We start from the raw sequence: 12,246 nt of genomic DNA on the forward strand, positions 1-12,246 counted from the left end.
GCACTGTGTGGTTAGGGAGGATACGTTAGAGACTAAGGTTTAGCTTAGGCTTAAATTTAATTTTATTTAGCTTTGTCTTTTATTTTTTCTGCACCTGTTATGTCTCAGATACCACATAAATGACTGGGATTCACATGAGTAAAATGAACACTTAAAGTCATTTAGAATCTAGTGAGGAAGCGAAGCATGTCAGTAGGTGCTCTGTGCAGTGCCATAGGGATGGTAGCAGTGGTACAAATGAGGGGAGTTGCCTTTCCTTAGGGCAGGAAATTATCAGCAGGTCTCTCCCCCCACTCCCTCCGGAAAGCATGTTATTTAAAGAATGAACAAAATTTATTTCCAGGGATATCAGAGGAGAAAGGACTTCCTAATCAGTGGATCCGCTGAGAGTTACAAAGCAGTGAAAGAGTGTATCACATAGGGAATTTAGAGGTCATTAAGTATGGCTAGTGTCCAGGGCCTTAGCAGGGGAAGAGTAATTGATACAGCTAGAGAGCAGCAGAGACTTTCTGTGCAATTCAAAGGAGCTTAGACTTTCTTTTGCCTTCCAGAGGGGTCACTGAAGGATTTGGGGCAGGGGGATAGCATGAGATTTCTGTTTTAGGCATATCACATTAGTAATAGTGTTGCAGAGATTTGAGAGAGGAGCCAAGAGTATCCTATGGTGAATAGGAAACCGAAAGCTGTTTGTTGTAGTAATACCAGAGAAAGGACAGCTTGATCTAAGCCATTGGCAGGAGAGGTAAGAACTAGGAGTAAATCAAAAGACTTTCTAAAGGTAGAATAAATTAAGTGATCAGTTAGATGAGGTGAGTCATGAAGGAAGTGGAATTGAAGGTGTTTGCCAGGGAATATAGGAGGAGAAAAAGGGTTGGAAGGGCTGGAGGGCTTTGTGAATATAAATCAATAAAAATAGCTGTGTATTTTCTTAGCAGGATTATAAAAATAATAGCATTAACACATTTAACAAGCGTTTTAGTTCTTGAGCACTGATCAATATCGGCAGCAAATGTTTTTTGTGTGGCTTTCTAGGTAACAGATAATATTAAAAATAGCTCAGGCAGTTCCTTTACACCAATATGCCTCATGCCTGTGGCAGCCCTGGGCAAAGACTATTCATTCTTCACAAACTAATATTGTGAAGCCTTTTCCACCCCTTTTCCCCCACCAAGTTGTTAGTAGCCCCTTGCAAATATATCTCATACGCACTGTGTGGTAAGAACTTAGTTCTATTCTAGCTTCCCAGTTAAAGTAGAGTAGAAAGAATATAAGCTTTGGAGTTGTGCAGACCTGAGATCTGACCTCCTCTTCCATTTACCAGCTGTTTAATCTTTGAGGCGGTTTTCTTCCTGGTAAAATTAATTTAATACCTGTGTCATAGTGTTGTTTGAGCATTAAACGAAATAACATGTAAATAAATAATCCTCATCCCTTCAGAGCTAAAAAGTTAGAAGTAATAGTACTTGACATTCATTAGCTTACCGGGTACCAGACGCTTATAGGTATTTACCTGTTAACTTTGTTTAGTCATCAGTGCCAAAAAGCTAGTGGGCTGAACTGTAAACCATGATTGAACAAATGAATATTAGTTTATTTTAACAGTTACTTGTTTTGGTGGATTAGAGTGACACATTTAATTAAAACTGTGTTTTAATTTTGTATTAAGGCCTTTAGGTACTACTTTTATTGTTGTCTTACCTATTTCTTTATTAGGTATGAATTTCAGCCCTTTATTTCCTTCTAATTTTGGAGATTTTTCTCAGAATATTTCTACACCCACTGAACAGCAGCAACCATTAGCCCAGAATTCTTCAGGGAAAACAGAATATATGGCTTTTCCAAAACCTTTTGAAAGCAGTTCTTCTGTTGGAGCAGAAAAACAAAGGTACTTGACTGTGAACCTAATCCATTATTTTCTTAAATGTTACTTATATGATTATATCTAATTATATTTAATTTGCAAACACAAGAAGGATACTTGTTATTGTTTGGCTTGTTAGCATTAAGAATATTAAACTGATACTTTACCAGGTGTCTCAGGCATACATCTGCCACTAATCCTGATAATAGGAATAATTCATTGTTTTGATCAGAGTGAAGGATAAGACCTGACCCATAAAATGTCTCTTGCCTTGATTTGATATCTGTCCTTAAGTTCACGTTAGGGCTAGAAACTAATATTAACTACTAGGTGATAGTTGTAAAGTGATGGCTCCTTGATTCATAGCTTCTGATTAGAATACGTTCTTAAGGCCTATCTGAATGTAATGTTGAGCACTATTACATTATTGATAGATGTTATCAGTCATAGTCAGGATTTCTTTCTCTGTTTCTCAGTGTTAACATATTTTTTTCCTCAGTGTTATTATTTTTTAATATGATCGTCTTCCCACATAAAATTTTTGACTCAGATAGTGTAAGACTAGTTGGTTGAGTCAGGTCAATCATTCTATATATTTATAGCTAAATAAATAACATTCTTAATGATTGTGCTAATCCAGAAAATGATTTTGATAGCCAGCTGGTAAAACTATTGTCTTTTTATTGTTACTCGTACTTACTTAAGAAAAAAACTTTTTAGGATGAAAAATTAGAGGTCAGTTCAGCCTATACTTCTGTGAGAAGTATCTCTTTGATTTTGTCTTTGCAGACCTTTACAAATATAAAAGTCACATCACTTTTCTCTTTAGTTGTATGATTGGGCATGTGTTGGAGCACTTAAGTAATCATTTTGGCTCTATTTAATTATTAAATCATGGATTTTTTTTTAACCTGATTAAACGAAACCTCTTAGAATTCAACTGTATTTGACTCTAGGAATCCTATGGTTGACCTCCCTGACTTTTTCTTAGATCTACTAACCACTTCTTTCAATTAAACATCCTATTGCTCTTTAAAAGTACTCCGTTGTCAGAGCCTAACGGTGTTTAGGGCTCAGTTGCCATTCAGAAATGATGTTTGAGTGAATTTCCATCATAAGCAATAAACATTTGTTCAAAGCTTTAGTAAATAGCTTTGCTATTGTAAGGTCCCTACTTTATTATTATCCACATTTTATATATAATTAATAGTAAAAAAGGGTGGATTTGGATTATTAATATTGAGATATTTGACCTACTTCAGATTAGACCTCATTTCCCCCAAATGTCAGCTGTTAAATAGGTAGCTTCCCTGACTTTAATGGCTAGAGATAACAAGAGGTCAGATGAAACATTGTAGTGAGCTGGGGTCAGAAAACTTATATTGGAAAGGGCTTGATGATAAATATTGCAGACCATTTATTTCTGTCATTTTTGCATGAAAGCAGCCATAAACAATATGTGAACAAGCAGCTGTGTTCCAATAACACCTTATCTATGAGTACTGAAATGTGAATTTTACATAATTTCTGTCACAAACAATTTTTCTTCCTTTGATTTTTTTCAACCATTTAAGAATATAAGAATATTTTATTTTACTTTTTGTAAGAATCATTTTAGGGGCACCTGGGTCGCTCAGTCAACTGAGTGTCCCAACTCTTAATTTCAGCTTGGGTCGTGATCTCGTGGGTGGGACCAGGCAAGCCTCAGTTTGGGCTTTGTGCTAAATCTGCTTGAGATTCTTTCTCTCCCTCTCCCTCTGCCCTCCCTCTTCTCCTAAAATAAATTTAAAAATCCTTTTTTTCCTTTCAAAAGAAAGAATCATTTTAGCTCTCAGGCCATACAGAAATAGCTAGCAGGCTGAATTTGGCCTGCAGACTATAGGTTTGCTAATCTTGTGTTAATTTGAAACCTGGAGGTCAGTGTCTCCTAAATCATGTTCTTCAGAACACTATTGTTCATGTCAGATTCTGTGATAAAAATTTTGGACATTTTGCTCACTATGTTCACTTCTAAGACATTTATATAGGACATTGGCATGTTTAAAGTTTTGAGAAACCTTGCAGATTACCTTTGTCTCTTGTTTGCCAAATTTAGATGGTCAGCAAATACCTTTTAACATATTAAACGATGTCAGTGTTAGCAGATAAAATTTGGAAAATGACACGAGACCAATAGAACTAAACTGTACTTAATGAATGGAGGAATAAATTATGAGTTGCATGGACAGTTGTTTTCACCAATTCCAGTTCTATTTTGAACTGCTTTTGGTGACACAAATTTGTGTATATTGCCAACCCTCTGTTACATACAACTCTTTCTCAGCTCTTCCTCCAAGTGTTTTGTTTTTTTCTTGTATATTCCATTGTTTTTTAAAATTATTCTTTCCCACTCTTTTTCATCATGAGTGCTAGATCTTTTGATTGCAGCTTTTGCCAGTGAAAGTGGTTTAGTGAGAAGGGTCTGATACTAAAGTTTAAAGGGGCCCCTGGGTCACTAAGTTAAGCATTCAACTCTTAATTTTAGCTCAGGTCATATCTTAGTGTTGTGAGATCGAGCCCCATTTTGGCCTCCACGCTGGGTGTGGAACCTGCTTAAGATTCTCTCTCTGGGGTGTCTGGGTAGCTCAGTCAGTTAAGTTTCAGACTTCAGGTCATGATCTCAGGGTCCTGAGATTGAGTCCTCTGTTGGGCTCCACACTCAGTGGGGAGCGTGCTTGTCCCTTTGTCCTTTCCCCTGTTTGTACTCTGTTTCTCTCTCTCAAATAAATAAAATCTTAAAAAAAAGAAAAAGATTCTCCCTCTCAAGAAAATATTTAAACATTAACGTGTATAATATTTACATATTTAATGTATATTTTATGAAAATGTTTTTAGAGCCTGTTAATGTTTTTATTTGCCTAAATCTATTTACTATATCTGCAGTTTTCCAGTAAACATAGAACTCTGTCATCATATCTGTAAAAATTTATTTTCATTGGTAAGGAATCAAAAACAGCCTGAAGAGGAGGTGGAAAACAGTAGGACACCATGGTTATATGACCAAGAAGGTGATGTAGAAAAACCATTTATCAAGACTGGATTTCCAGTGTCTGTAGAGAAAACTACAAATAGTAATCGCAAAAATCAATTAGATACCAGCCGGAGAAGACGCCAGTTTGATGAAGAGTCATTAGAAAGCTTTAGCAGTATGCCTGATCCAGTGGATCCAACAACAGTAACCAAAACATTCAAGACAAGGAAAGCATCTGCACAGGCCAGCCTGGCATCTAAAGATAAAACTCCTAAATCAAAGAGTAAGAAAAGGCATTCTACTCAGCTGAAAAGCAGAGTTAAAAATATTGGTAAGTGTCAAAATTTGTTGAATATTGATCGGTGTAAATGTTGATAACTTTATTCTGGCACGTTGACTTATTTCATTTCATTGTGGCTAAATGGAGAAGCACTGTTCTAGGCCTAGTTGAATAAAGTTACTTTTAGTCACCTTCATAAGTTTTTCTATAAAATTTATCAAATAGGGTTTAATGTTGTAGATATTCTTGTATTTCCTGTGTGTGTGGTTACTACAAGCTTAGAAGATGTTTTGTAAATCTTGTAGGTTACTAAAGGTTGCCAGAGGGCCGAATTTTTACTGTTGTTCAACCTTTTCACATTCCATTTTACATTCTTTTTACATCTTATCCTACATCCAACACTTTGTTATGATTTCTGGTGAAACCACTTCTAAAACAAGTTTGCTCTTAGTCCTTACGGAAGTTAAATTAATAAGATGAAATATTAACCCTTGTTTTATTGAATCTTCTCATTGGATAGCCTATCAAAGTTCTTTTAATAGTGTTAACTACATGCCATTTTAAAAAAAAATAGGTTTTTCGAATTTTGAAGGATTTATTCAAGTCTGATGCTAGGTAGAAATAGTTTTATTAACTAGAATCTGGAATATTAGAGTTAAAGGATCCTCCTTTAAGTTTGCTAGGGATGCTTTTCAGCTTTTTGAGAGGTTGTTCTGTGTTCAAGGAGATTGTACTTCGTGCTTAAGGACAAAGTATTTAAGACTTAAAATCAGAAAACTTTGAAAAGTCACCACATACAGCTCACTCTCTTGGAAGCTCCCAATATATGCAAGGATATGAGGTCCTAGGAAACCCTCTGGTAAAAAATCCACTTGTAAATATTTGCAGCCTTCATAGTAGCCATTTTTGGTTAGTGAAACATTTGAAAAATCTGATGAAAACTGGGTGTAAGAAAGACTACCTACTCTTATTTCATTTCAGTTCTTATAACCTTCATGTCCTTGGCTCCTCCCACTGCTCCCATCTAAAGAGTCTGATTCGATGGTGAAACAAGCAGATTTGAGCAGGGATGATAATTTTCTCAGCACACATGTTATTATCTTTGAAAATATTTTATCATTATAGGTTTGGGAGGAGCTGATTTTATGTAGCAGATTAGTGATACAAATGAATGAAAATCCATCTACTCTTTCTCCAAGATGGCTCTTGGTGCCACCAGAGAACACTTAAGTAGATAATGAACCATGGCCATGTTTAGAGAGTGGCCCTTTGGATAACTCATTGAACTTTCTATCTCTATTACCTTACCCCAACAGAAATGCTTTTTTTTGGCCATATGAATAAATGAAGAAGCACTAATAACTTATTTTATAGCATTTTCTCATTCAGCCAGTTAAATGTGCTAGGACAGTGATTCTTAAATTTTAATTTTTCTCCATGAGAATCTTGTTTAAAGGCAGACTGATTCTGTCTGGTTAGGGACCCAAAGGTCTATATTTCTAACAAGTTTCCATGTCTTATTGATCTTGGTTTGTGAATTTCATCCTAAGTAGCAGGGTCTTAGGGAAACCTTTAGCCAGCAAATGGCCATATCTACCTAAACCTAGAAATAATTGGTATATTTATTTTTGAAACCCCTTTATTTTGAGGAATTACGGTTCCGTATATATAATTCAGCTTTTTTCTTTCAAGGCAAAGACTGATGTTCTGATCTATGTGCCCTCTTCCATTACAAGTGTAAAAATACCTGCCAGAAACACAATATACACATTTGTTCGACAAGCATTCAAGATGATCTGTCAGTGAAAGCCCTACTTTAAGACACACACAAAAATCAAAGACTTGATAGAATCTAACTAATATATGCAGAGTCAAGCTAATATGTAGCAAAATCAAATCTGTCAGCTAAACCCTTGCTATCCAAAGTGGGAACTATGGACAAGTAGCATCAGTATCTGTCTGGAGCTTAATAAAAATGCACGCTTGGGTCCCACCTTATACCAACTGAATTAATACACATTGCTTTTCAGTGTGCATTTTAGCAAGCTTCTAGATGTTTTCAATATGAAAATGTGCTCATTAAAGTCTGGGAGGCACTGATCTAGACCACTGCTATTTTATGGGATAAGAATAGCCATGATTTCTTAGAAAATGGGATATTTACTAGTCTTTAATATAGGTGGATGTAGAGAATATTGGAAGGCATTCTAAACTGTAGTAACAATGAAAAAAAGTTTAGAGGCCGGAAAAGAAGATGAGAGCAGTTGGGGAAGGCAATAGGATATGAGAAATAGACCAGTGTGGTGGGACTGGAGTTGCTCTCTTGAGAGAGGCAGCACAGCAAGTTATGCTGTACCAGATCTACTAGATTGAACTGTTTATATATGTTTTTGCACTTGGGGATAGTTTTCAGAGGTAGCATGCTAAATCTTCATTGAACTTAGTTTCTACTGATGCTAACGTATATTAATCTTTAGAAGGTCTTTATATGTAAAGTTACATATCACTGCATGTGAAGTAAGGTTTTACAAATTATGTGATAGTGATAATCATCTTTTAAACTTAAATTCCAATTCAGACTTTCTGAGTTGAGCATGTTTCCTTGCCTTTCTGTGTGCTTCAGGTATCAGACCTGTAATCTGGCTACACACTACCAGGTCCATTTCCTTTTTTGATGCTATCAGAGAGCAGTGGGATCATATAATCTAGATCTTCTTCATTCTTTTCTTTGAAAATTGGATAGAAGTGTTAATATACTGTAACCATCCCTGAGTCTTTTCATTTCTCTTCTCTTCCCTTTCCTTTGTTTATGAATGAAGATTGAGATGAAATGGATGCCAATTGTTAGGAAGGGCAAGGCCTGACAGATGTGGCCAGGAAAGAAACAATCCTTTTTAGATTCAGAGAGCTGATTATTTACATAGGCAGAGAAAGTAAGGGTAGCTGGAAGTCCCCACTCCCTGTGTTCTTGTCCTGTGGGCCACAAGGGGAAGACTGAAACCGAAGAGGCCAGGTGACCATTTCAGCCTGAGTGGTGGGACCCCTGTTGTTGAGGAGCCAGTATTGTGCTGCAGCTGCTACTGACCACTCTGTAGTCTGGAGGTGTGTCCTCAGAGTGTGAGAAAGAAAGGTCTCCTCTTTCCTCAGAAATCAGGAGGAGATGAGAACCTCTTCATGACAGATTTACAGATGGCCAAGTAGCAGTTCCTCACAAGCCTCCTGTGTTCTTGTGTTCTGTGCTCCAGGAGGATCATCAGGCCTTCTGCCAAGACTTAGGCTCAGCTACAGTTCAGTCTTTACCTTTGTGGCCTGTGTGGATATGTGTAAGGTCTCCAGGGTGCCACCAGAGGACATGGCTGAGCTTTGTCCCTAAAGTGGAGACACAACTAGAAGTACTCTTTTTTCTGACTGTCTCGCCACTGGTGCTGAGAAAAACAGATTGTGTGCAAGGTACAGAGTGACAAATGGGATAGGAGTCACACCTTGTCGCTAATGACTGTTATGTGGTGGTGGTGGTGGTGGTGGTAGACTAGCTGGCCTAGCCAGTGTAACTCTGAGGTATCATTAACCTTCATTAATTCCTATTTATCTATTACTTTTGGCAGTTATGTACCCTTATTTGGTGAACCTGTTTATGGTAAGGTCAAAAGTAACCCAAGAGGGCTCCTTTTCTGAGAGAGCTAAAAAGAAATCAGGAACCCAAATATGAGATGATAATGTCCTAACTTGAATGACGTCCTTAAAAATAAAAAGGGAAGGTTAACTCCAGATTGGATATGACAGAGAGTAAACTGACAGTATACTGGGAACTTACTTGTTATTCGTAGAGCAGCTGTTGTGGTCTGGAGACTGTAATAGCAAGGCTTTAGATTCTGTTGGCTCATTCAGTGAATGTCAGGGGCGAAGATCAGAGCTCTACCGTTCACGGAGAAAACTTGGTTGGCGGGCCAACATCCAGGCCCCTCCTATTCTTGACACCTCCCTTCCTTCCAAGAATAGCAGGCTTTTGTCACTTCAAGGTACTAATGCGAAAGTACAAGTAGGTGGCATTCCCCCTACCTTGCATCTGGGAGAGCATTTGCCTTTGCAGCCGAGGAGACTGAATAGAGAAGCTTCTTCTTACTATCTCGATGTCTGACAACTTGCTAGCAAAAACACTGCTTTACCATAGGAGTGAGACTTCCAAGAGTACTGTCAGCATGCCAGGGCAGCTATCCAGCAGTTGGGTCCAGCTTTAAGGGCAGGTATGAGTCCTGACTAGCCCAGTGAATGTAAAAATGCATGTAAAAGGGACTAATAGCCAGAGAGAAGACAGAAAGCAGAACACTAGAACAGGTAAAAGCAAGTAAAAGCAGTTATTGAAGGATATATACCCTTGAACAAAATCATAAAAAAACAGGCAGATTGAGTTGTAACAAATTCTGTAGAACTTAAAACATTTTTAGTTCTGTAGAACTAAAAACATTTAATGTTTAGACTGTTCAAAAAAGAGGATGAGGATGGTATTAAGTCCCAAATTACTGGCCTAGAAAATTGAGGGAAAGAATTAACACTATTGTACAGAGCAGAAAATACTAAGATAAGATCAAGAGGAAAATGATTAGAGGCTCGATGACAAATTTTGGAGATATGATATATAGGGAATACTAAAGGAGGAGAAAAAACAGGTGGAAAGGCACTAATTAAATAAATAATAATAAAGGGGAACCTTTAATGAAGAAAGACTGATGACTGCAGATCGAAACACCTAACTGTTGTCCAGCCAGAAGGCAAGGGGTAAGAAATACACATACCTCCATGTATATTCTGACAAAATTGCTTAATTCCAAGGAAAAAGTAAAAATCTAGTAAGCTTCCAGACTGCAAGAACAAATTTTATACAATGAGAAAGAACCAAACTGACATCAGACAACAGAAGAAATAGAAGAAAGTGAAATAATGTCCAAAAAAAGTACTGCAACTCAAGAATCCTATATTCAAACTAGAGCCTTCACTTGTCATAGTGAAAAGATCTTGGTGCATCTTACCTGAGGAAAACAACAGAAACAACATGTGAATCAAGATTAGACACCTTTATAGGGAAAGGTGAAAAGGGGAAATAATAGTTCAGTAAAGAAAATAGTAGATCAGGGAGACGAACCATGAGAGACGCTTCATCTCACAAAACAAACTGAGGGTTGCCAAGGGGAGGGGGGTAAGGAGAGGGAGGTAAGTTATGTGCTATGGAGGAGGGGGTAAGTTATGTGCTATGAAGTGTTTAAACCTGGCGATTCACAGACCTGTACCCCTGGGGCTAATGATACATTATATGTTAATAAAAAGTAAAAAATTATATTAAAAAAAAAAGAATTAACTTTCGTGGGGTGCCTGGGTGGCTCAGTCGTTAAGCATCTGGCTTTGGCTCAGGTCACCATCCCAGGGTTCTGGGATCAAGCCCCACGTTGGGCTCCCTGCTCGGCGGGAGGCCTGCTTCCCCCTCTCCTACTCCCCCTGCTTGTGCTCCTTCTCACTGTCTCTCTATCAAATAAATAATTAAAAAAAAAAAACAGATCAATCTCAGTTACTAATATAAATTCGAAAGTAAAATATTAGCCAGTTTAATCTCACAGTATATCAAAAAGAGTATCAGACTGTTGTCAGTAGGGTTTATTACAGAAATGTAGTCATGGTTCATTATCAGGAAATCTGTCAACATAATTTTCATGTCAAGAAATTGAAGGACAGAAGTCCTATAACAGGACTTACATTATCTCATCTATCAGTAGATGAGATAAAATTTGAAGTCATTTCTAATAAAAATCACAAGTAAAATGCATCTAAGTAGACAGTTACTTAATAATTAAAATAATGAAAGCTGTTAGCTAATGCCAGTCACAAATGACATTGTAAATGAAAATACTCCAAATATAATCTACATCAAAATTAGAAATTAATCAGGGATTCCCTCTCCACCACCATTGTTATCTAACATTGTTTGGAAAATATTATGACAAGAAATTAAATAATTGGCATAAATATTGAAAAAGGAGGAAAAACAAATTTTTACTTTTTCTGAGAAAGCCCAAGAAACACTGGAAAATTGCTACTAAAGTTAACAAAGTAAATTGGTAAAGCAGCTGGTTATGAAATAAGTTTGCAAATATTTTTCTCTATCCTAGTAACACTCAGTAGAATGGAAGTGGGGGGAAATAGTCTTCCCATAGTAGTATTCAAAGCTATTGGGGAGGAAATTCTTAGGAATAAATTTAACAAGGAAAGTACCAGATCTATAAAAAATTATAAACATTTTTGAAGAACACAAAGCAAGATTGAACAAGTATGAAAAAAAACTGTGTTCTTAAAAATTGTGTAAAATTATTAAATACCAGTTCTCCTTGAGTTAATAAGTGCTTTTAATGTGATTCTGTTTTGAATCTCTGTGGACTGTTTTTGAAATTGGAAAAAAAAAATCTCAAATCTTATTGGGAAGGAAGGACAAATGTCTAATAATAGCCAAGAAAAGAAACTACCTATATAGGACTTGCCTTACCAGGTGTTTAAGCATTCTGTAAAACTTCTTTGGCTAAAAGAATGAAGATGGCATTGGAATAGATAAATTAAACAGATAGAATGCCCAGAAATAAACCTCAATAAATACAGAGACTGAATATATTGACCAAGGCTGCATTTTATTTCATTGGGAATAGGGTAGGTATAACCAAGTATCCATGTGAAACAAAATAAAGTTGAATTCCAAACTTGTGCCATATAGCAAGGAAAATTTAGACTAATATATAGTCTAAATATAGTCTATATATAAAAAATATAGTTTATATATAAAACCTATATATATTTAGACTATATATATATAGGTTTTATATATATATAAAACCTATGAGTGGGTAAGACCTTTTAAATCAAGTCATATTGCATACAGGTTATAAGAAGGCAGACATACCTGATTAATGCCCATTACTCTTCTCTCTGTTATTTACGTTTTACATAGATTGGATGTGATTCTTTATTGTATTTCCTAATACTGAAAAATGGCTAACTTGGAGACCAGTAGAGAATTTGGATCATATAAGGTCTACAGTATAATTTGAGTTGGGATGT

The 12,246-nt window shown here is 36.4% G+C and overlaps 1 protein-coding gene across 23 annotated transcripts in view; it reads left to right on the forward strand.

Annotated features, from left to right (window-relative positions):
- The window catches only part of PCM1 (pericentriolar material 1), an 85,387-nt gene that overhangs the window by 39,609 nt on the left and 33,532 nt on the right, over positions 1-12,246 (forward strand). For all 23 annotated transcript variants that reach the window (XM_059384065.1, XM_059384068.1, XM_059384064.1 and 20 more), the window contains 2 exons: positions 1,714-1,885; positions 4,844-5,202. In XM_059384065.1, the coding sequence (XP_059240048.1) occupies positions 1,714-1,885; positions 4,844-5,202 (531 nt within the window). The remainder of the gene's footprint in view (positions 1-1,713; positions 1,886-4,843; positions 5,203-12,246) is intronic.

This window comes from Mustela nigripes, chromosome 18 (genome assembly GCF_022355385.1).
Source record: "Mustela nigripes isolate SB6536 chromosome 18, MUSNIG.SB6536, whole genome shotgun sequence".
Lineage (NCBI taxonomy): Eukaryota > Metazoa > Chordata > Mammalia > Carnivora > Mustelidae > Mustela > Mustela nigripes.